The sequence below is a fragment of the Mytilus trossulus genome, chromosome 14, assembly GCF_036588685.1.
Source record: "Mytilus trossulus isolate FHL-02 chromosome 14, PNRI_Mtr1.1.1.hap1, whole genome shotgun sequence".
Taxonomy (NCBI): Eukaryota; Metazoa; Mollusca; class Bivalvia; order Mytilida; family Mytilidae; genus Mytilus; species Mytilus trossulus.
Genome location: NC_086386.1, coordinates 43975746 through 44003061, shown reverse-complemented (window position 1 = coordinate 44003061; position 27316 = coordinate 43975746). Strand labels below are relative to the sequence as shown.

General features: G+C 31.5%; 1 protein-coding gene across 1 annotated transcript in view; it reads left to right on the top strand.

Moving 5' to 3' along the window:
- The window catches only part of LOC134697795 (uncharacterized), a 70714-nt gene that overhangs the window by 26073 nt on the left and 17325 nt on the right, over positions 1-27316 (top strand). The window contains exons 7-18 of the mRNA XM_063560079.1: positions 61-152; positions 4764-4890; positions 5655-5774; positions 7072-7279; positions 8305-8369; positions 9065-9178; positions 10473-10649; positions 11188-11297; positions 12582-12723; positions 13872-14058; positions 19651-19796; positions 20704-20894. Coding sequence (XP_063416149.1) covers positions 61-152; positions 4764-4890; positions 5655-5774; positions 7072-7279; positions 8305-8369; positions 9065-9178; positions 10473-10649; positions 11188-11297; positions 12582-12723; positions 13872-14058; positions 19651-19796; positions 20704-20894 — 1679 coding nt within the window. The remainder of the gene's footprint in view (positions 1-60; positions 153-4763; positions 4891-5654; positions 5775-7071; positions 7280-8304; positions 8370-9064; positions 9179-10472; positions 10650-11187; positions 11298-12581; positions 12724-13871; positions 14059-19650; positions 19797-20703; positions 20895-27316) is intronic.

Genomic DNA, 27316 nt, shown 5'->3' with positions numbered 1-27316 from the left:
CGAAATTAACATGACATCAAGCTATTTTCAAACAATTTGAAATTTATTGATCCACCATAGGGAAGCGTCTGTATTGTCTAGGAGGATGGACTCATGGAAATTATACTTTTATGATAGCAGCTGGAGATGATAATAACCATCACTTTTGTATAGTAAGTGTTCTTAATTCTTAATATTATATATAGTCCGGCGGCTTTGTAAAAAAATGTGCACATCCTGTTACAAGCATGAAATTTAGCAAAGACCTTCCTCAACTATTACTCTTTTATTTCAGATAGGGAGGCATTTGAAAAAAATGTCTCACTTCCGGTAAAATCCAAAATGGCGGACGTTATACTTAAATCAGCCCAATATCGAAGGCTAGCGTGTAAAAATGTCCTATTATCATGCTACTATCATAATATTTGGTACAGCCCTTTGTTTTTTACTACTTTTGGATAAATTAAATAGATTAGATATCTTCAGAAGCCACACTTCCGGTTAAAATCCAATATGGCGGACATTGTACTTAAATAAGCTTATTTTTTAGGGAGGGTAATTGAAATGTGTTTTAACGTATTGCTACTATAATTACATTGTGTATGAACCTTTCTTTGGTGCTTCTGATGGAGACAATGTATAAGACATATGTCTTAAAAACCCTTACTTCCGGAAGTATCCAAAATGGCGGACAGAGAAATATCAATTTTTTATTCAAATTTTCAACTTTTTTCAAAATGTAAAGAAAATGATTTTATTTTGTGCTGGTCATTAAACTTTTGGCTTTAAGTTATCCCCAAAACCACTTATTTTAGCATGTTGTAAATGCTAAGATATAAAGTTGACACTTCCGGTAAAAATATGACGTAAATTTTAAAGATGAGTCCTCAATCTATTTCTTCGATGTAGAGTTTTGGATAGATTGATTTAAACAAAATAAAATCACTATAGTACTAAAAAATATTTAATACTACTTCTATTTGGCCAAGAATACATGCTTATTCCCAGTCACCACCACATGCACACAAGGCAGTGCACGGGAGACCCGATTTTACACATTAAAAATAACCGCGGCATCCTTTCTGACATCCATAATGTACAAGCTTCTGAAAAAACGATGAGGTCTCAGAAATATTTTTTTTAAAGGGACCCTCTTTGTCCCTTCGCAATCCATTAGTGACAAGACTAGGTAGCATAAGAGTCAATCCAAAGGTCGTCTCACTAAACACCTGCATTAGTATATTACACGTTTTACATGCTTGAAAAGACTAGAACAAGTCGTTGGAATAGCCTCACTTAAAATGAGATTTCCCTTTTGTGTAAAAATTGACTTTCTTGGTTCGTTAATCATGTTAGATCTGATAAGTTTGTACAGTACAACCCCGGTGATTTAGGCTGATCAATCGTCATTCTTTATGTTAAAGTCACATCTTCAAATACCATTAATGTCTCCCACGCAGTCTTTTTTTTCCTTTTCAAGCAAAGAGAGAACAGTATCACAACCCGTCATAAGGTATTGGTCAGAAATAAAAGTGTGTGATCACTCATTGCCTAGTGCATTTGAAAGGCCATTGATAGATATCAATCCAAAGTTTTTTGCCTCACCAAATACAATCAATAGTTCGTCTGTCCCTTTGTCACGGAATAGCGAAATACTGGTAGTTTGAAAGCTGCTAAAAGAAGCAAGGGCAACATTTAGGGGAAAGGGAATACACAGACGAACCCATGATTAAAAACATCCTCAAAGATGGGAAAGTTTTCTGAGAGATGACGACAGTAAGAAAGAACTTTTAAGTTTTCATTCACAGGAGCTTGCTCAATACAATTTTGAGTACAAGGTAGTTGAAGCAACAAATGCTCAGGATGTTTAGTGTTATCCAACACTTGATGATGTTTCAAGTTTAGCACCATGTTTACACGAAGAGACTGACACTAGAATCAAGATAGTTGTGTCTGATGCAGTGAAACATAGACTTAACTGAGTCATGACTCAAACAGTCGATACTGATGTCATTGCTGTTTCGCTATTCCGTGACATAGGGCAGACAAACTTTGGTTTGCATTTAGAAGGGGAAAAGTATAAGATATATATCAATCAATGACCTTTCAAATGCACTAGGCATTAAAAGATAACACGTTCGCTGGAAAAGGAACTGCGTTGGTGACATTAAGGGAGTTTGAAGATGTGACTATAGCATTTAGAATGATGATTGACCAGCCAACATCACCAAATGGATTTGATGTTTAATGTCATTGAAAACGATACGTGGTTTTGTTGGAAGATAAAAAAAAAGAAACAGATTAGGTTAACAAGGCAAGAAAATATGTGTTTTTGCAGAATTTATTAAGATGTGAGAAACAATACCACAGTCTTTGTAAATGTTGGAAATCAGCTCTCCGATTGTGAATTGCGGCCTACTGAGTATGCTGATTGGGTATTATGTCCTTACCTAAATAAAATACCTTGAAACTGAAATACGAGTGGATGAAGTCTTGGATGCGTATGGTAGTTATAGCAACAAATGGTCAGGATATTCTATCTTATCCACCACGTAATGTATTTCAAGTTCAGCACCAAGTTCACATTTAGAGGCAGACACTAAAATCATGGTGCATGTGTCTGATGCAGTGAAACACGCACTTAAACGAGTCATGATTCGAACAGTCGTTAATGATGATGTTGTCACTACTGTTTCGCTATTCCGTGACATAGGGGTAGACATGGTGTTTGGGAGGGCAAAATACTTTGGATTAATATCTATCAATGGTCTTTCAAATGCACTAGGCAATGAGTGATCTGAGTGATCTGAAACACTAATTGTTATCCATGTCTTTACCTGTTGTGATATGGTTCTCTCTTTGCTTGAAAGGGGGGGGGGAGACTATGTGGGAGACATTGATTGAATTTGAAGATGTGACTTTAACAAAAAGAATGATGATTAATCAGACTAAATCACCGGGGTTTTACTGTAAGATCGCACAAACTTAGCAGATGGGTATAACATGGTTAACGAAGCAAGAAAATAACTATTTGCGCAACAGGGACGGCTTTTCGAGGCTATTCCCTCAACTTGGTCTAGTCTAAATAATGCAATATACTAAGCCAGGTGTTTAGGGAGACGAGCTTAGGATTGGCTCTTATGCTACCCTCTCCAGGCAGGGACAAAGAGGATAACTTTTGAAAAACTCTTTTTGAGGCCTCATCATTTTGTCAAAAGCTTATACATTGTGGATGTAAGATAGGATTCCGCGGTCATTTTTAATGTGGAAAATCGGGTATCCCGTGCACTGTGATGTGTGCATGTCATGGTGACTGTGAATAAACATGTATTCTTGGCCAAATAGTAATAATTTTAAATAATTTTTAGTACTATAGTGATTTTATTTTGATTTAATCAATCTATCCAAAACTCTAAATCGAAGAAATAGATTGAGGACTCATCTTTGAAATTTACGTCATATTTTTAACCGGAAGTGTCAACTGTTTATCTAAATATTTACAACATGCTAGAATAAGTGGTTTTGAGGATAACTTTAAGCCAAAAGTTTAATGACCAGCAAAAAATAAATTTATTTCTTTACATATAGAAAAATATGAAAATTTGAATAAAAAATTGATATTTCTCTGTCCACCATTTTGGATATAACCGGAAGAAAGGGTTTTTAAGACATATGTCTTATGCATTGTATCCATCAGAAACACCAAAGAAAGGTTCATACATAATGTAATGATAGTTGCAATACGTTAAAAAACATTTGAGTTACCCTCCCTAAAAAATAAGCTTATTTAAGTACAATGTCAGCCATATTGGATTTTAACCGGAAGTGGGGTTTCTGAAGATATCTTATCTATTTAATTTATCCAAAAGTAGTAAAAAACAAAGGTCTGTACCAAATATTATGATAGTAGCATGATAATAACACATTTTTACACGCTAGCCTTCGATATTGGGCTGATTTAAGTATGACGTCCGCCATTTTGGATTTTACCGGAAGTGAGACATTTTTTTCAAATGCCTCCCTATCTGAAATAAAAGAGTAATAGTTGAGGAAGGTCTATGCCAAAATTCATGCTTGTAACAGGATGTGCACAATTCGTCTGAAATATGCTTGTAGCCGCCGGACTAATAAGAGTTATTCATTGAATGATAATCAAGACGGAGACAAACATAGAAAGCAGTTTTTCATTGAGATACCTGTAGCGAAAAAAAGAGAGAGGACAACGCAAAGAGGCCATAACTTAATATCTAGGCCTCATAAGCCCGAGCTAAAGATTGAATTCGAAAATTAGAATAAATAAGATAAATGAAAGGGTTTTTTTATATTTGGGGTTGAATATGATAAATTCACTTCACTTGCAATATTGTATCACATCATGTTCTGTTTACACGGACTACAAAACTACTTTAAGTTATTTGTGCCTAGTATAAGATTAAAATGTGGTTTACTGTGTGTGGCTTTGTTTTATTTCAATAGTCTACTGTCAACTTTTCATCATTTTTACCTTGTACTTGGAGATCAAATTTGATTGCATATTTCACTGATTAGCACCTATGGTAGTTCTTAGCCAAAGTAAGTGTTATTAATTTACAAATAAAACTATATTTGAACAAATAAATAAACCTTATAAGTAAGTTTGACATAAAGATAAGAACAAATGAAATACGACTGTTTAGCTCTTTCGTATAAACTACATTTTGATTTGTATTATAGTATCCTCCATTTTGTTGTTTTAATAGATATCACCAATATCTTTACTTTTGTTGCATGGTGTGTTTTTTCAGAGGTTTCCTGCAAAACCATATAAAGAATTTGTAGCACTGTTATACTTTAGTCCAATATGCCCAATACATGAAGACGGGCAGCCCTCAACAGGAATAGATTATTATGAGTTACATTTAAACAGAACGGGTAAATTATTATTTAAAATCTTATTCACGAAGCAAGACAATTTTGCACGCACCAAAAAATGTGGAAAGATTTTTTTTATTGTCTGTGCATCATACAAAAACCATATATAGCATTCTAAGACATTTAGTCATCATCGTATATATGGACGAGGCAATGTGTAGTATATTTATAGTCGAACAGTAGTTTTTCGATTTTCAAATTTTATAAATCGCCGAAAAAGGCAAATCTTAATTAACAATGATTAATACAAAAACTGAGGGAATGGCGTGAACTATAATACAAGAGAAAAAATACAAGAGATATGAGGTGGAAAATAAAATTGAAATATACATACAATCAAAGCAAAAAAAAACATGCAGGTTACCTAAACGTCAAACATTGCGCTTCAATCAACTGTGCATATGCAAGATAAATTAAAGTTACAACCATCTGTTTGTATATCACGCTATAACCTCACATGTAGCTTTCACTAATAATCTTAAATAAGCCATTCCAGTGGATAAAAGGAACTTTTATAGACGTTTAGAATAAACTCATCATAGATACCAGGACTAAATTTTGTATATACGCCAGACGCGCGTTTTGTCTACAAAAGACTCATCAGTGACGCTCGAATCTAAAAAAAGTTAAAAAGGCAAAACAAAGTACGAAATTGAAGAGCATTGAGGACCAAAATTCCTAAAACATTTTGCCAAATACAGCTAAGGTAATATATGCCTGAGGTAGAAAATAACATCGAATAACTCAATTTTGATTTTATGTAGATCGAGACGAATGTGAAGACGAAAATGAAAAGTTTTGCCAAAACCATGCCCAGAAAGGAATGTGTGAAAAATCAAATAACCGATATCTTCCGCACTGCAGAAAAACATGTGGTCTCTGTAGTAAGTGAATTCTAATTAGTATAACTTTTAGGGATATAGTGCAGCGAACAAACTCATCAAAGATATCATGCTTATTTTTTTAACGCCCGAAGCGCGTTGACTTTTCTAATAAACTCATCAGTGACGGTTGATTCAAAAGTATAAACTAAATTTTTAAACCAATTAGAAATTCCAATAGGTTTGGCCAAATACAGATAAAGTATTTTATTCATTGGGTATAAATCTTGATTTGGATTTTAAGTCTTGCGAACAGTTGATTCATAAAAAAAGAATCTATGATTTTACATGTCAACACTAAAATGCTGACTTTGGGGCCAATGATACACCTAGAGTATAAATTGTAGCATCGACTTATTGGTTTTAACAAACCTCATCAAAGAAGCTTGAGCTTTCTAATTTTGTACGCCAGACACACGGGTAACGTATAAAAAGACAGTTTAAAAAATAGTTACAGACCAACTACAGCTTAAATAAATCTTTTTCTAGGGTAGAAAAACCGAAGTCCTTTTTAAAAATTCCTTCATGTAGCTGATTATACTGATAAGTTGCAGTATAGTTTGTGAGAATAAGAATTATATATATCGCTGTCTGGAAATATCTCGTTTGGTAACTTTCTAATGCTAGAGTGGGTTAAATTACTAGGTATGATACGATTGCACTTAAATGAAATTATTTTGTTGTACTAAAATATATTAAAATAACATTAAATATTACATCACTACTGAAAAAAGGGAAAAATCGATTAAAAACAGATGAAATTTAACTTTAATAAAAGAAGACGTGTCAGGGTTTCAGGTGAAACGAATTGTACTTTTATTTTTTCATTAGTTATATATATGCTATTGTATATGCTACAGTTGTTAATTTCTGTGTGATTTTTGTCTCTTGTGGAGAGTTGTCTCATTGGCAATCATACCACATCTTTGTTTATACATAATTCATCACGCAGCTGTTACATTTACGTAATTTACTATGTGTATATACGTTCATATATATAACACACGAAAGTGTATTATTTTGGTTTTAACATATTCTTGAATGTCGTCTGTGGTCTCTGGTGGCTCTTAAAAGTTTAGGCAATCCTACCACATCTCCCTTTTGTTAAAAAAAAAAACTATTGTTTTCTATTAGTATTGATATTTTAGAGAGTGTTTTGTATAATAGCAAACATTTCTTTTAAGCTTTATCATCGTTATATTTTACATGCCATTTTAGATTAGCTACTCTAACGTTAAAAAAACATATTTTGTCTATACATGATAAAAAACAATCTCTATCAAACCTTACTTTTTTTCAGATAACAAAGAACATTTCTGGTCAGAGGTTTCATTTAGTGAGCTAGTTCGAGGAAAGTGGTTGTTGTTTGAAAACAACAAGGAAGAAAAAGTGGTAATAAATCGGACTCACATTTATTTCTCAAACCTTGGCCATTTTGTATGTTTAGAACGAGTATCTCTTCCTGCACAGTACCTATATAAGTTGGTGTCCAACTTTAATAATGGCTGGTAAGTTTGTATGCCCCACCTATGACAGTAGAGGGGCATTATGTTTTCTGGTCTAAGCATCCGTTCGTTCGTTCGTTCGTCCGTCCGTCCGTCCGTTAGTTCTTTCGTTCGTTCGTTCGTTCGTTTGTTCGTTTTTTCGTTTGTTCGTTCGTTTGTTCGTCCGTCCGTCCGTCTGTTTGTCTATTTGTGTCGCTTTAGTTTAAAGTTTTTGGTTGAGGTAGTTTTTGATGAAGTTGAAGTACAATGAATTTGAAACTTAATACACATTTTACCTATGATATGATCGTTCTCATTTTAATACCACACAAGAGTTTTGACCGCAGTTTCACGGTCCACTGAACATAGAAAATGATAGTGCGAGTTGGACATCTGAATACTTTGGAGACATTCTTGTTTATGTAGTTATGTGATCTCAAAAGTTAATTTGTAGCACTGTTAATACATAAATTATTGCATCTTTTTATTTGTGCTATTCTGGCAGAAAAAAATATTATTTTACGATTTAGATAACTTCTTCATGAAATTAATGATTTAAAAATATTCAATGTGAGACCAATTATGTTGTAACATTCTCGTGATGAATTAAAACATCTAAAAAAAATATTGGCATTTACATATAAACTGAATGATAATTTAAGATATTACTTTGGCTTGGGACAAGGAGGATTGAATACCCTTATTTAAAGCACTGGATATATCTTCTTGTATATACTTAGAGTTATTACATGGTGTTTTAAAGCTGTCTTATATATAACTTTACCTAGGTTTACTTTTATTTACTTTGAAAACAAAAGACAATCACGCGAGTGTCAAACAAAATTTTGTCTTAAGTTCCGAATTCATTAACTCGAAAAAAATTATGCTTATTTGTTTTTATCTTAGTACATATATATTTATTTTAAAGACATGCAAAGTTAACGCTCATTTGAACTTTCTTTTAATTTCAAAATCAGACAAATCAGAACCCTTATATTTAATTTTACACGGAAAAGAGCAAAGTGATTCCAAAGATGTTTTTATTTCAGCTCAACGAGATACACTTGCATTGAATTGAAACGTCCGCATAACAACATTCTCCAGTTCCGATTAGGTTGGTATAAATCATCACTTAAAGCTATGAACATCTTTCATCAATTTCATAGTTGGAAATTCTTTGAATAATGCCTAATGAATAAAATGATATGATTTGATACAACTAAATCGCGTTTTATCTACATTAAATAACCTTCGGTTTTAAAATATTTTAATCTTATGTAGTTTTTCCTATACTATTTTCCGCATTGCACATGCTTTTATGAAAATATTTCATATAGTGTTTATAATATGAAATTTCATTGCTGATGTTAATTTAGAAGACAACATAACTTCCTCTTTACAATACGCTAACGATATTTGTAGTTATGTTTTGTATTATCACTACCCATCTGTCATGGGTTAAATATTCCAGATGTAAATTGAAATATTAAATATTATATGTACCATGCATATTGTTTTACATTTTTGCAAACATTATCAAGTAATCATATAACCAACGATGCAGATAACGGTTATTCAAATAAGAATATATGATATAAGTTCCAATGAGACAACTCCCCACTGAGTCATACTGTCTAAAAAATGAACCGTTATAAGTCAAAGTATAGTCTTCACATTAAACAGCAAGTTTGTATGTCTGTATACTTTTTCATGCATCATTACCGACATATGAAATATGTGCTTTTATTTTCACACTAAGTAGATATAGGAAGATGTGGTGTGAGTTTGCATACATTTTTTTTTCTAAAGGTCGCAGTTTTCGAGAGGATAAAAATCATATTGAGATGTGTAATTTTAAAAAGGACACATATTCAGGTAGAATCGAAAGCAGATATAGAAGTCCTCAAAGGAGAAATCTGTTACGTAAGTATAATATATGAACCTACACAAAACTTTCCGAGAGGTATTAAAAAAAGTGAGTTCCTCTTTACATTATTTTATCTTAAAAAACAAAGTACTTATATAAACAAGAACATGAGATAACGAAAAGGTTGTACACGCCATTAAAAATGTACTTATTCTGTTTCGTGCCTGCAGAAAATAGCTTTGCTGTATGTTATAATTTGCCTTCACCAAAAGTAAGATTAAGCATTAAACAAATCGTACCGATTCGGGTTGGTGTTAATAACACTTATGCAGTGTCGATTTAAGTTGGTACAAAATGCATTCTTTGTTATGTTTCATTTATCACAATATCATTATTTTGTAGACTTACTTAATCTAAAAAAAAAATACCCAAACATAACATTTGACTGTTGAAATACAATAAAAATTATTGCCACTTTGGTATCTAGCTGCTGAATGTTAATTCATTTTTCCTTTTTACCGCAAATCCTACGGTAATTAGTGCAACTTATGTGCTTCCTTTATATAATTTTCAGTCGCTGACATATCTTTCTTTGATCGCACAGCCAGCATCATGTACTGTACGTTAAAACAATCGTAAAAGATTGGAAAAATTGATTAACTCTAACCAATATTTCCAAATAATATGTATAAAAACCACATTTTGGCATTGTTAATAGAGTTGGGAAAAAGGTATAGGTGAAGACGAAATGGACAAAGTTGTTTTGAGAGGCAGCTATCTGTTCTATCGCATCTCAATTTTTATTCAATTATTATTTAGAATTTCTGTTATCATTATCTCTAAAATTAATTTATATCTTTTTCTTTTTAATGGACTAGTATGTGAGGGTTTATTAAAACAAAACACTGGAAAAGCCGTGATTTGAAATAAATGAGTACCCTAGTATTTTGCCATATGAAAAATCTGTAGACGAAATGCGCGTCTGGCGTACTAAATTACATGAATAATAATTATATGGTTATTTTTATAAATTTCCTGTTACAAAACTTAGAATTTTTGGAAAAACTAAGGATTAATCTTATCCCAGAAATAGTTTACCTTAGCGGTATTTGGCACCACCTTTGTTTGGGTCCTCAATGGTGTTCAACTTTGTACTTGTTTGGCTCAACAACTATTTTGAGACTTGTGTAGACGAAACGCGCGTCTGGCGTACTAAATTATAATCCTAGTACCTTTGATAACTATTAACATGAAGTTTATTAAATTGTTATTAACAACTGTACAATTTTGTTTTCTTTGTTCTTGCAAAAGAAAACAAATTGTTAAATATCAACATTGTTATATTATCAGGAGAGGGAGAGCTATGGGAATCACCATGTGGTCTATCTGGAACTATCCCATTTGAAGCTGTTCTTGGAGGTCACAAATGTACAGGAAACGTTTCAGATTGGAATGCCATCACATGTACATATAATACACACGTACAGATAACTTCAAACAACTGCATTGGAGTGAAAACTGAAAGTAGTGAGTGTTTCACAAGATAACTATCCAATTGTGTAATAAAATAAAAAGTATATTAATAAACCTTTTTCATGTGGATATATCTCATCATACAATCGACATCACACTATACAGAAGCAACATTACAAAAACGTTATACAAAAGAAGGGAATTTGAATATTACTAAATCAAAGGTTTTGAGTTGTCTTTCTTCAAATGTAAATCTTATACATTCTTGAACGAAACGCCTATTAAATAGAAAACGCACCAAATTAAATGGAAAACTAGATAAAAGCAATTATCTTTTGTCGTTCAAGACTGACAAAGTAGATATGTATACATATATGTGTAAGGGTTTTTGATACTTATACCTAATGAATGCTCTAAATCTATACAAAGGACTTAAAATATACTCGAATACTCAATCCTGTATATTTTAATGCATTACTCTTACAGGCTAATTTGAATTAAAAACCATTAAAATATGTAGTTTTGAGTTATGCATTACAAATATCTTTGTACATTATTAATGTTATATCTATGATTAATATTATTATTTCAGAATATAAATGTTTAGCTTTTCTTAATGATGAATTTGATTTGTCAGAGAAAATGTCTACTCAAATGATTCTGACACAAGCAATGGATGGATCGAATGAATTTATCTGCTGGGTAAGAATCGTAGTAAACACAAATGCACAGTCGTATAATAAATAACTTATATTTTAAAAATTCTCACTACGCCGTGTTTCAGCTCAGTTTGTTATGATGATAATTACAATATTTATTAGAGATCATATCAATGTTTAATTCTGTGCAAAGCCCAATTTTAACAATAACGGACATGAAATTAAATAATTTGATAAAATATAATTTAAATAATAATAAGACAATCTTTCTGTATATTAGCTAAATGGTCGCCTTAGAGGAAGCCCAAGTTTTCTCCTGTAAGAATGTTGATCTCCACTGAAATTAGCGCCTTTTGTTTTGGCTTTTTGCATGATTTAAATTGGTATAACCAATCAAACTCTATGAAGGTTGTTCAAACTAGTTCGTCTCTGAAGTTTTTTTGAGGTTCGATTTTTAAATATTACGAATGTTTATGTTATTTATCATTTGTTTTAACTTCTGAAACTGATATTGTTTTTTTTCTTCCACTTAAACGCCCTGTACGAACCTTTTGTATCTTAATATTTTGTTTATATCTTTAATATTATTTTTTTTATTTATTTTTTTATTTTACAAATCACGAAAAGGAAAAACATACAAAAATATAATCACAAAAAGCAAAACTAGCATTTTACAATTGTTGAATGTGCATTTCAGCTCAATAAAAAGGGGTCAGTCGCTTATGGAAACTATTTGTATTTTATGTTATCTTGAGGCTGTTGTAAAATCAATTAGCTAACAAAATGTTCTATGATGAAATCATAATCTTATTATCAGTTTAACTGAAGTCTGGAGCTGGCATGTCACTGAACTGCTAGTAGTCTGTTGTTATTTATGTATTATTGTCATTTTGTTTATTTTCTTTGGTTACATCTTCTGACATCAGACTAGGACTTCTCTTGAATTGAATTTTAAATGTGGGTATTGTTATGCATTTACTTTTCTACATTGGCTACAGGTATAGGGGGAGGGTTCAGATCTCATAAACATGTTCAACCCCGCCGCATTTTTGCGCCTGTCCCAAGTCAGGAGCCTCTGACTTTTATTAGTCTTGTATTTTTTTTAATTTTAGTTTCTTGTGTACAATTTGGAAATTAGTATGGCGTTCATTATCACTGAACTAGTATATATTTGTTTAGGGGCCAGCTGAAGGACGCCTCCGGGTGCGGGAATTTCTCGCTACATTGAAGACCTGTTGGTGACCTTCTGTTGTTGTTTTTTATATGGTCTGGTTGTTGTCTCTTTGACACATTCCCCATTTCCATTCTCAATTTTATGTCATTACAGGTGGTAACAACTTTTCCTGGTGATGATTTCGAATACCCGGAAACAAGGATTTATAAAATGCCAAATTTACAATGTTCTTCCTTTGAATATGTCAACCAACACCTCATCCGGAATAAAAATAACTACTTTCATTTGTTATATGGTAAGGAAGATATGCAAAAAGAATTACTTGTAATATATTTCTCAATACCTATTTTCAATATTCCACCTTTCAATAAACGACGACAAAGATCATACATGGTATTAAAAATTATCACATACCATCGTTCATGCCCAAGACGGAGATTGTCATAAAATATTCATCTTATTCCGTTAAAAAAAAAGACAGGTGCAAACGTGAAAACTTTTATGAAAGATTCGAGGCTTATAATTCGGTACACCATGTAATTATTTCTTTTACACAAGAGCCAGCACATAAAAAAAATCACTTGGTGCTTATTTGAAAAACAAATATATAAATGTTTGAAATATTTGAATATCATTTTTTGAAAATAATTTAGAAATTGATCAAGGCGTATAAAAAAAGGTTCACACATCGACTAAGAAAGCAGTGATCAGCATTTGATGGTGTGAGTCAATGTTAATGCAGCACAGACGTAATAAGAATGAAATGATAAATTGTATATAAAAACATGGCCGTTGGGATTTTGTAACAATACATAAATGTATAACTGTAAACCTGCTAAATGCTTTCTAAAAACAAAGACATGCACCAACGTAATGTGTAGTAGTATTTAACAGCCTTTATACATCGATGTTGTTTATAGAGCACGTAAAATAAGATATGCTATATTTAACTTTTTGATTATTTGAACTTATTCTTAATACTTTCCATTTAACAACGTAATAAGATCTTACTGAAATCAATCATTACTAAATATGCCTAACTGTACTTGAGTATGGTTCTACACCGTCTTCATGAATAAATTTTAGTATATATGCACAAGGTTATGTGTATTCCTAGTCTGTCAATGTCCTGTTCACACTGAGTGCTGTGAAAGTCTGGTGACTATGTCGAACCACTGTTCAAGGTGACACAAAGGGTGCTTGCTTATAAACATGTTTAACCGCGCATCATTACATGATCCACGGCAGTTTCATTTAGTGATTTTTATTGGTTTCTGTCTGTCATTTATTTTGTGTTTTAGAAATAACTAGACTGGCATAGTGCAACTTAAACTACGTCCACTTTATATTTTTTTACATCTTCAGTGCCGCGTATCGTACTATACGTTTTATATAAACATATGACTTAAAAGGTTCTTTATTGTTTATATATTTCTATTTCAGAAAAAAAGTCAAAGGCTACAGTTTGTGAACCTGCAATTAATCCAACCCTATCAAGACCTCAAAATGACGAAAATATAACCTATAGAGTTATAGAACAACCTGTTCCATCATCTAAAATTATCAAAATAACAGCTAAACCGTCAATATTTTCTCAATCTAATAGTGCTTCATGTTGCAGTTGTAAAATGTATTTGCAATGTACTTCTGTTTTTATATTTCTATTGCTATTGTAAAATAAACTCTATCAGTATTAGACATTTTCAAAAGACTAAGTTCATTCAAAGTCTGATGTGCAAATACTCTTTGAAGCAAACACGATTTAGGATGTGGATTTAGGTTTGTCAGATAGCCATACTTTAATGTTTGGGTGTACGCTATACCATAATTTAATAATATTCACGAATACTATACAGATATGTTCCGGAATATTGTCTGTTAAAGAGTAAGGTGGACGAAGAAGATATGACAAATAATGAATTCAAGTAAATATGCGTCCTAAATTGTTAATTAAAGTTAACCAAAGTTGTTATAAATGTTGATTTTATATGATTGAGTCTAAATGATTTGTTTTAATGTATATAATATGTATATAGGTAATATAGTTCTTATAATGAAAAATTCACATAACGTTTTGTATCACTATTACATTTTTCAGTTTTAATGATGTGATGTGAACGCAAATTATGATGACACCAGTCTGTCATCTTTTCAAACAAAATGATTTTAAGACTTTAAAAGAGTATTAAATATAAGTAGTTTGTTGATTATTCTAATTTTAAGTTTTGTTATTGTATTTAAACATTTTACACTTGGAACACTTTAAGTTTTAGATGTAGATGTGATTATGTTATTGTCTTTGTGAAATATAACTTACTGTTATATCTAGAAAATTGTATATAAATACATCCACTATATCTAGTGTGTGAAACGATATTTCTCTACTCGACAAATTTTCTTTGAAATAGAAATGTCAAGGGAGGAGGAATATCGTACTTCACAAGATATGTGGAAGAATCTGTTCCTCTTATGATTGTTAAACTATATGCAGACAAACATGTACTTTCTTTATTAATGATCTGCACACATAAATTGATTTTACCATGTAAGGTCATTAGACAAAGTCGTCTTTATTTGTGATGTTATAATAGGTATCTGTCTAGTCGAAATATGTTTCAAAGTAGTACAATGTCAAATAATAAAACATGCACGTTATAAAATTTCGTAATCAACCTCAAATCAAGTTTTTTGTTTGTTAAAGACTCCAGGTGAAAACATTATGAGTTAAAATGTTTCAATTTTTTTTAATTACCTCGCTTTGTCTTTGTTATGTTTGAAATTGACCTTATTTTCTTAATATATTTTTTAGAGATATGCAGAAGCTGAATGAATGTTTTAAATACAAGGATAATGAGCAAGTAAATTTCTTTTGGGTGAAACCAAACGGTTACATTTGATTGATGACAAGATTTGAATAATTACCTAATTCCATATTGTTTATAATTTTTTTTTGATTTTTATATAAAATGAAATCGTTTCCAAATAAAAACACTTACCTTCGATATCATTTTTGAAAACAGGTTAAAAATATTATTCATAAGTTTGAATGTCTCCATTCCCATTTTAAAAACAAATGTGTACGTAAAAAATGATAAGATAAAAATGAAGATCATTGTTTTACGGTGGTGCAAAGTATTGTAAGTAGGGTATAGTGTAATTATGACTTATTTATATATCAATGAAATAAAAATGATTATGGTTTGTAAAGAAAACAAATCAAGAATTTGGAACTCTTAATACATGTATATATATATCTATTAATTTTTCACTTTTATTTAATAGTTTAACAAGTTTTATATTGCAAATTAATTCTACATTTGCGAGTAGGTATATTGTATTCTTTAACATTTTTGTGCATATGTACATGTTTATCGAGAAGAAGACTTCACCATTTCATTTACCATGAAACAATATTGCATCGCTTATTATACATACTTGATTATACATAAGTACCACTATGTATAGACAGTTCTCTAATTTATATAATCTTGGGTTTTTATAATTTGTAATTAACAGATGACGCAATAAAGTTGCTGTTTTTTGTTACTGATGTTTATGTTATTTTTAAATAACATTAGAAATTGACAAACTCCGCTATAGGTTGCATTTCTGTAAATATGGACAATGCGATTTCCCAAAGGAACTCCTGTTAAGGCTAGAACAGTACCACTTTCCTATTTTTTTTCAAAGGTCAAACTATAGGGCTGTGCGGAATATTTTCAACATTTATGTGTCCCGAACTTCTAACAGTTTAAACCAACATCAACTTTTTCAAATACCCTGCATTGACTTAAATATAACTACACATTACGTTATGACCAATATGCACATGTATATTTACCGGTAACATAAGATGAAACATAGAGATCATAACGGTAAAACAGTACGTAAACAAAATTAATTATCTATGAACATTATATAGCTCCCTAAAATAGCGTAGTTTGAGAAGCAGCTGTATTTACAAATGCAACCTTTAAGTTAAAAACTTTCTACGAAGGTAGATTGTTCTCTCCGGGCACTCCAGTTTCCTCTACCAATAAAAACTGAGTGCCACAATCAATTAATCAATCAATAAAAATCTTTCTTTTTTTAAAGTTCTAACTTTAAAGTTTTTTTCTGCCGATTTATGTTCATTTCAATTTTCAAAATACATTTGAATTAAGTATTTTCAAATTTACTAAAGAGACACACACAACATCAGTTCGAATTTGTTTAAAAGAACGAAAAAGGAAAACAAACATGTGAAGAGATGAGATTATTTGTACCAACAGGATTAAAATAGTAAAAACTGTAGTTTGACCTGTTCGTCGATCGGTCAGCAAATAAAGTATTTGTAGGACATCTATTTCGCGCAATTGTTAAAAAAGATGGATGTTTATATACTTTTTTAGTGATAATTGATCAATTCATTATTATATCGAATCCAAATTTTTACTATGAGCTTCATAATCCTACTGATTTCCAACTCGTATGTAACATATATGTAACACTCAGAGACCTGTCCTTCCCCAAAAACGTGTCCGATTCCCTGAAACATGTCTAGTTGAAAACAGTGCCAGAGTGTGTCATTTGTATAAACGCCCAAACGTGTCTATTTCTGAACTAACCCCCAAACGTGTCCAATCCCCAAAACGTGTCCACATCAAGCGTTATTTGGTTATTGCTATTTTATTAACGTATACTAGTTTTACTGTTTAATTAAAAATATAAATAAGGCACGTTATTACTTTTTCAAACCGGAAGAATTAAACTGGGTTTAAATGGTGGCGTCATTTCGGCTATATTGTATGTAAATTGTAGGCCAACATGTTTAGTTAAACTGTACAGTTAACGGGTCAAAGTGTCCCTTTCTCTGTGTATTAAAACGTTACTGTTCTCTCTAAATATGCATTATATACTGGCAACTGGACAATTCGAAATCAACAGTCTAATGTTAATTTATTAAGTAGAACTAGAAATAAACATTAAAACGTGTATGTCTTCTCTAAATATGTATTAAATACTTGCAACTTGACAATATGCAACCAACAGTCTAAAGTTTATCTTAACAATAGAACAATAAAAACATTAAGATATGTATGTTCAAATGTAAAACTAAATAAAAACTAGTAGCCTAAGTTCTTTCTAGAAAGAACTGCAAAATCATTAAAACTTGTACATGTATTTTCTATCTAAATATGCATAAAATACTTGCAACTGGACAATACGCGATCATCAGTTTAAAGTTAATTTGTACAGTACAACTGTAAAAGTATTAAAACTTGCAAAACTATTGTTCACTCTAAATATACATAATGTTCTTGTAACTGGACAATTCGAAATCAAAAGTCAAAATGTTTACTTATACACTACAAAATAAATTTGCAATGAAAACCGGCGTTGATCACATAATAATTATATTCATAAAAAAAAAGAATTTATAAAACCTATGCATGAAACATTTGGCACTGGACGTTATGTCACTTTATCGTGCGTCTTTAGTGATGCTGAAACCTAAAATTTATTAAAAAAACGGATAACTAGTTAATGATTTGATGAGCGTTTGAAATACGCACAAACTATTGACAAAAGTGGGGGTATCATTGGAGTTTATAAGTACAAATAATTAACAAAGTTAATTATTAATTCAACTCCAGAATTATGTGCATGTTCCTTCTAAATGAATATGAAATACTTGCAACTCGACAATAAGCAATTTCAGTCAAAGTTAATTGATAATAATAGATTAATTTTGCAATTATTATAATCATTAAAAACCTACATTGTACTAACTAAATCTGATAAATGACAACTTAATCACCTGTGACTCCCATCATAGAATTACCGTAAACGTTATCAGCGATTTTATTTAGGAGATTCATATACAGTATTAGCGTTAAAAGACGTGTGACGTTTTGGCGTTGAATATTGGACACGTTTTGGCGAATAACAATTCTCGGACACGTTTGGGGTTTATGGAAATGGACACGTTTCGGGAATATTGTACATTTCGGACACGTTTAGGGAGAAAAGACACGTTTGGGGGGAAGGACACGTTTGGGAGTGTTACATATATAACGCTTAATATATATAAGAAGTAAGTGATGCGTACTGATTGTTCCACCGTTTGTTCGCTCTAACTATCTTTCCGCAATAAGTTCTCAAATGTTAAACAGTTTTCTATACACTATTTTGTTTATGTTATGTAAGTGATACTGTATTGTTTTATGGTCTAAATGACTTTTGGGATTAATATGACTATTGCTTCATCTTAATCCTCACTCATTTGATCTTCATATACACAGTTATTTATTGACATTGAACGGTAAAAAAGGCAACAGTAGTAAACCATTATTAATAAAAAAAAAAAAATAATAATAATAGGCGTTAAACAAAATCAGGTTTACAAGCAAAACAGAGGGAAACACATGAACTTTAAGAGCAAAAGAAAAACTGACTAGTAGTAACAAAACAAATTGTAACATACAGCGACAAGGTGAAATAACAATTGTTAAATTCCTGACTTGGTACAGTACAATTTCAGAAAAAACGGTGGATTGAACCTGGTTTAAAGTCTAGCCTAACCTTCCGTTTGTATGGCAATAATACATATACCGATAAAATGACAACATTACTTGACAGAAATACATTACAAATGAAAAGAACGCAATTACCATCAGAACAGAAACATGCATAAATAAATAATGCAATAGAAATTTAAACATGTAAACAGCAAAATTTTGACAACACATCCAATGAATTGACGACAGCAAACGAAAGAAAAACTGTCCCTCACATATATGTATCAACACCGAAAAAAATCACCTTTTGTATAACGTTTATATTATCAATGGCAAATTTCTAAATAGAGAATAGATTTGTTTTATTCATAGACACGCATGAGAATAAAAACAAATGAGGATTGAGTTTGTAAATGTGGTATTTTATGTTAATTCTAACCATGACAAGACCATTAAAATGAAACTCTGTTTGACCATGTCGGTTTTCCGTCTCGATCATAAACATATATTGAATAGAAAAGTTCTTCTTAGATCAATGTTAAAATACATAAGAAAGATAAAACCTTGGCTTCTTATTAAGCTATATATAAACGCCTGGTTTTCTTATCTTATTACACTTATCTTATTACACTTATCTTTACCATAACCGTTCAGTACAATATTTTAGAAATGAACGAAGTTTTTAAGTGTTTCTTATTTTGGGGTGTTATGTTAACATGTAGTGTGGCTGAATATGACCGTCGTCTTTTACTGACTGAATCTTCTATGGTTCAGGAGCAGCTAGCACAAATGCAAAATACCATAGCTTTCCTGAATCAGACTGTAACCAATCTGAACCAAATGGTAGCACAACTGACTGGTGCTCATGGTAAGTATCATATATGACGTTGGTGTGTTTTTATCCAGCAGTAGGCCGACAACATTATATAGAATATATGATGGCAGAATTTTACAACAACAGGAGAACAAAACAGCTTAAGTTGCTGAAGGCCGTGCGTTTGTCTATAATCGCTAATATTTACTTTATTGGAGCTCATTCTCATTGGAAACCATGTCACAGCTCAACATTTTTATCAGAGTATTTAATATAGAAATAGGGATATCTGGTATCTAGTCAACCAGAATGTTATCACATAAATATCGAGTAGTAGAGAGGGTATAACTATTAGCCTATGTTCAAAACTTCAAACATAATTTTAGAATGAGATGTTATAAATGGCGTAGCTTTTAAGTAATCATTAACTTAAAAGTTTCTACGTATCATATATTTATTCTTGGATCAATTTTTAAAAAGGCACTTACTAGTAGAAGTTTACTTCACAATGATTCTGTTCAGAAGAATCTAAAAAACCTAAGACAAAGCATTACTTTTAAGATCAAAATAATATCTGAATAAGTTCTTTTCATAGCATGGAGAAGGAAAATATCAACTCCTCTTAGAGAATGTAAAATGCAATTTCCGTAATCTGCAAAATCGAAGATTAAATTAAGAGAAACCTTAAAATACATGACTGATTGTCAGTGATATTGTTCATCCAACTGACTTATCTAAAAGTTCACTTTGAAAAATTGTGTGTGTCATTTATTTTTCCTCTTTCCCAACTATTCTACTAAATCTAATAAGATCTTTGCAACCGCATGTATATATTCATTCAACAGTTGATCTGTAAAGGATATTCTTGATATTCATTTCAAATGAATTACGTTGTTATATAATACTACTTATATTTGTTCATTAGTAAAATTGTCAAAAGGTAAAAAAATATTCATTTCAGACACCAAACCAGCTTTCTTAGTAATTTTGAATGCATACCCGCGTGTTGGAAACGATCAGACCTTAAAATTTGACCTCGTAAAAACAAACGTAGGAGCGGGTTACGATCCATTCTCAGGAATTTTCGTTGCACCACATCCTGGAACTTACCATTTTACCAGCGTAATATACAATGCATTAAAAGGAGATGATGTAATTACCCAGATGAATAAGAATAACGATATTCTTGTACGCGGGTATTCAGCAAACACTACAAGCGGTGAAAGCCATGTTATGAATGCGGTAGTCCAACTTCAAAAAGGCGATCATGTGTTCATCAAACACAGAGGTTCGTCCGTTGACTACATTCGAGGTGGACTTCATTCTTCTTTCTCTGGATTCGAGATTTGAAAACGTGTGAAGCATGTTTTGAATCAAAAGGAAAACATCTTTTGAATAAATGTTTTACAATTGATGAATTTGTTCTAAGTAAACACTTATGACGACATATTTCCAGTCTTTATTGTATTTATTCATAAGAACTGTTTCAGAATCTAAAGGATCATAAGTAATGCTATTGTCGTAAATGAAATTATAATAATGGTTTACCAATAACAAAGTGTCGGTATGTTTTTTTGCTATTTTTTTACAACTTTAACCTCGGGTTTCCGCTGGCAGTCGCCATTTTTTAAAAATTGCAAAAGAATAATAATTGTGGCGATAATAATTCGTTATTTGCCAAAGAATTTGGCAAAAAAATATATATAACGATTAATCCTCCATCTTGTTTATTTACTTTTTTTCGAGTTTCTCTGACTTTACCCGATCAGACAATACTCGGAATTCACCTTGACCTCATTAAGATTTGGACAGAAAATCAATAATTTGACGTCTCCTCTCCTTTTAAAGATAGTTTAGAAAAAAAGCTGTTGTTTTGACGAAAAATGTTCAAAAGCAAAAATCACCTTATTTAAGGGAGGGGGGGGGAGAAAAAAAATGGAAATTTTAAATGAAAAATATAGTTTTGTTACTTGGCGAAAAAAATAATAAAGTGGTGAAAAGTATATCGTTTTGGCTAAAGAAATAATTGACCCAGTGGAAATTAGCAGTAACCTAATTCGCTTAAATAACATAAAAAGTCTAATGGCAACTACCTGTCAGTAATATTAACATCAGTTTTATAACAATTTACTAATGTGTAAGCTTATTACAAACTGCTTAAGATTTTTAGAATCAGTCGTATAAGAGAAGAAAAAAAAGTCTGATGGAAACGACATTTGCATCGGATATACACTTTAGGGTACGCTCGAAACCTTGATTGCCACAACTTGAAAAATCCATTGACAATTTAAGCAATTGCCTCGGATCTTTACCTGACTACTCGTTTGGGAAAAAAAAACAATCTTGCAACGGTTGTTATATGCCTTCTTCTTTGTTACCTACTAGTATTTACGAATTTAAACATGTTAACATGATCCCAACCTTCCCTTTTACTTGGGACAGGGTCGTAACAGAACCTCATTAGAACTAACTATAAACATCCGTTGAAAAAGGCTCAACATGCATGATAATATGTATCAAGGTGTAATACCACCAAATCATGATAATTACATCCGGTTGCATACGAAAGAAGGTCTTTAAAAATATTTCCTTGAATTTGACAGTTGTAGAAAATTAACCCTGCATTTCAATGCACTTAAATTTTTCTGAGGCATACACATGTATGTTGGGTGTCTAAATGCATCATTCCTTTTTGATTTGATGGTCTTATATAAAATATTTTGAAAAGTTAAGGATACATAGTTACCAAAGCAGGTAACCAGTAAATAACAGTGTAAAAATTGGGTTGTTTACTTCCGGTGACTGTTACTTTCTTATATGCATTGAAATGTAGTGTGAACTTTTCACATTAGCACTGGAAAGGATCAAACTTTATACATGCAAAGTATTTCTTTGGTTGAAATAAAGGTAAATACTGTACAATTTTGTTACAAGTGCCAATTTAACAAAGACTAATAGGGGAAAATCAATGGTGGTATTACACCTCAAGGAGATACTAGTATACAACTTTTAAAAAGAAAAGTTCCTCTGAATGTATAAAATAACTAGGGTTTGCATGGACAAAAACCTGGTGGTCTTATATAACTTTCATATCAATTACAAAATAGATTCATTGATTTACAAAATTGGTTTTAATTATCTCTGGAAGACGTCTTACCAAGAACGGAAAGAACGTTATAATTCTTTGAATTAACGTTTCACTATATACATAAAATCCTCTCGGTGATTTTAAGTTTGGGAACTGTATCAAATGCATTTATCATATCGTACTTGAAATAGAGGGTAAACAAACACTTCTTGACTTCCTATACCTATATACATTTAAGACCTCACCTTAACTTGACTATCATTTAGATATTGACACTGAGGATCGGTTGATAATATAACTTATCAAATGGTTTGGCGCCAGCATATATTTTTTACCCCACTTATATATTTGTGCTTGTCCAAAGTTAGGAAGATGCTATACAGTCGTCTGCTTCTGTATATCTTTTTTTCTACATAAATCAGGTCGGTTTTTTTCTACTTTGTATAAGGGAGTAAGTTCGGTAAGGGCCATATTTGGCCCCAATTATAAAGTTCATAGTTACAAGACAATACATGTTTTAAGTTGCCTTAAAGACATGTTAGAGAGTTAAACAGAACAGTTTTTGTCAAAGTTTAATTCTAACACGTTGATTTTTACATCCATAAAATGTAAAAATAAGGGATTTTGGTGAAATTTGACAAAATCAGCTAGATTTCAACCAAATAAAGGACCAGGAAACATAGAGCGCAGGCGTCGACAAGCTTAAGATTCAAATAAGACATGTGAAATGTCTTCACAAACATTACTTTAAAAGATCTTTGTTGTCGACGTATGCGCTCTATGTTTCCTGTCCAATAATCTATGGAAATTTACCCATTTTCATTGATTTTTTCGTGTAAAATCAACATGAGTACAACTTGTGACGTCATAATAGAACGCAGAAACGTAAAATGTTCAACAAAATGGTTTATATCCTAGCTAGTCAATGTATTAGCTATAATTTATCGTGATATTGGTCGATAAATCCGAGTTTGAAATTTACGCTAAAAAAGGGGGCCATTTTAGGACCCTATCGAACATTTGATCTTTCGGGGCCTTCCATGACTTACAATGTGTTGTGGGCTTTGTTAATTATTGAATGCCGTTCGATAACGACATATAATTGTACTCTTACACGTCAGTAGGTTTTTGGAGGAGAGTTTCCCCCATAGGCAATCATACCACATCTTCCTATATTTTGTCTTTACTCCGATAGACATATTAGCTCCTTAGACATTATGTTTTTAGGTAGCAACATTCCAGCTGTGCCTTATGAAGGACTAAATTTATCTCAATGGATACGATATTCAAGAGCTCGTAGTTCCAATCACGATAGCTGCCCCGAAAGGAAGTTGTTGCTTATAAAGGAGATAATCAAAGAATTCAAATTTATGGAGTTGAAATAATCACCTCGAAAAAGGTACGGACACTATTACTAGTTGACCGTTTCACAGATATTTCTATTGTCTGTCTACAATGTTTTAGTTACCTCGCATTTGACCTTCCAATTGAAACTTGTCGTTTGGTTTGTATGTATATAAATAACACGACATGTTTCACATATTGAGCAGGATCTACGTACCCCTTCGGAGCACATGATATCAACACCAAATTTTTGTGTTATTGTTGCTTTGTCTTTGGTTGTACGTTTTCTGTTTTAATGGGATTTTAGTGTATGGCCGATTTATGTTTTTTGTAATGGCGTTGTCTGGTTTTTTCTAACTTATGAGTTAAAAAATGCATTTGGTATCTTTCGTCTTTGTTTTTCATTTGGAATCTGATAGATGAAACCATTATGGCTATTCAGACAAATATTAAGTTATATGTATTTTAACAAATAATTTTTAGAAAGATGAATGTACTGCAAAATTCATCTCTGGTCTTGAGTATTGGAGAAACCATAGACATAGTTATTATACATCAGGTAGACACTAAACAAAAAAGATGTAAACTTCCAAATCATTATTCAAAATTTATTAAAGTTTAAAATTAAATCGACAACATCAAAAACACAAACAACAGTATAAATATTAAAAAAGTTTAAGTGAGCAATCGTATACAATAATGTCATGATCGGGGCGGTTGAGGGAGAAAAGAAGATGAGATTGTAGTTACGACAATCTCAAAAATGTCGTTGGTCACCTGTGAGCATAATTTCAATACCACTACCAATTTTCACTTTTATTTATCCCTATGTAATGCAACAATTTTCAGCATTTAAGAGAAAAATTTGAAAATGCACATATTTCAAGTGCCACATTCTAGCCTGTCCGTCAGACAAACGTACAACTGATAACCTACGAATTGCTGAAAAACTGCAAACATTTATAACAAATTATTGCAAAATACAGAATTAATAAAATAAATTCGTTATAAAGTTTCTTGCATTACATATTATATATAGATATGATGACTGTACAATGATATGATAAAATCTCAAGCGGGTTGAGCCATGTTTATCAGTCAGGTATGTCGGTGGTGTTTATTGTATGTTTTTGTTGAACTGCTGAAAGATGATCACACATGTGCCAACAACATTTCTGTTTTTTTGAAGATCGTAATCATGTGTAAGGGACACATTTTAACTTGTCCTGGCTTGCATAAATGTTAAACTATATTGCAGTTCAATATGATAAAAAAATATATAATAAATTAAGGAATGTTTCTCCCTCATGCAAAGCTCTAATTCCTTTCACGGATTTGGCTATACTTTTTAGAACTTTTGAATTATAGCTCTTCATCTTTTATATAAGCTTTGGATTTTACATATTTTGGCCACGAGCATCACTGAAGAGACATTTAATGTCGAAATATGCATCTGGTGCAGGAAAATTGGTACCTTTAATGTTATTACAAGCATATAAATTGTAGCAGTTGGCAATGATATCAGATAGAATTATCTTTCTTTGAATCTGATGAATATAATTTAAGACATTATGAGAGGAATTTTAAAATGATTCATTAATCGAAAGCCCTTTATAATTATATTTGGTTAACATAGCAAGCCTATTCATGTATTAATCAAAATTCTCAGTCGAACGACGAAATATTATTGTAGGGGGGGGTGTGATCGCTCAAACACATTTTTTGCCCCGCCACATTTTTATATGCATATCCCAAGTCAGGAGACTAAAGTTTTGTGGGTATTGTTGGTTCAGATCCGTCATATATCTTTTCGTAATTCATAGTTTTTATAAATTAGATCGGATAAATTGTTTCATGTTTTTAATGCTGACTTTCGGTTGTCAATAATTGCTTGCATACACTTTACTTCATTTGAAATTAGCTGGATAGTTTTCTGATTGAAGCATACCACATCTCCTTATTTCTATACTGTAAGACACCATTAATATATTTAACATTTATTTATTTTGTTTTATAAACACATTATCTGAGGAAGAAATATATGAATATATATAATGTACATGGTGATGATATGGTGATATGACTATCATATCTTATTTGGTCAGATATATTTTCTGTTTATATTCTTCATTACCAATGTTGTATTTAACTCTTTTTACCTCTATGTTATTTGTTTCTTATGTTTGTTTTCCATTTATTTGTGTGCATGAACTTTTCATCTTTTCTTAAACGTTTCTTTTTGGTTACAAGGGGAGATAGAATACATGACTTAACATTGTGCACTACTAGGGTAGAACTTTGAAAGTTAAACCAAGGACACCAGAATATGACAGTTATTTTCAAATATATAGTTTGATGGGTTTTAGTTTTTGATATTGTCTTTTGATAAAAGACTTTTTGTTTTGAATTTTTACTGGAGTTCGGTATTTTTATTATTTCACTTTTTTCATATAGGATAAATATAAAGATAAACAAACCTATATTTCTTTTCTAAAATGGAGATAATTTTATTTATAAACTAGCATAAAACACACATGGATTCCGAAGATTGATGTCATAATTGGTTGAATTTGGATTACATACGTTAAAATTGTAGCAGTAGATTTTCTTTTCGCAGACATTCGATTTTCTAAATTATTTTCAGTTTCCGTTTCAAGTACATCAAACAATGTCTTTAAAATATGTTTGAGAAAAGTCAAAATAACATCAATATATAAATAAAGACAGCATTTATATACTACTGTACAATAGCCATGATTCGACTTAGCAAAGCACATATTGGTCATAAACAAAAAAGAGGGAAACACATAATCATGAAAGGTTAACCACAGATTATCATAAAACCTGAAATGCATCAACAACAAACGTCAACATACATTGAAAGTGACAATTTGATAACAATGCCATATTCCTGACTTGGTACAGGAAACTTCAAGCAACAATGGTGGATTGAACTTGGTTGTATGGTCGAATGTCTGCGAAAAGATACAGGTGAACCATGAATTAAAATGTTCCACGAACATCATATTTTCAATAGGCTTTGTATACAGAGATTGGCAGAACCACGAAATCAAATATCCACGAATATACAAGTTTTCAGCAATCTAAGAAAAAGTATACCTACGAATATAAATGAATCCAC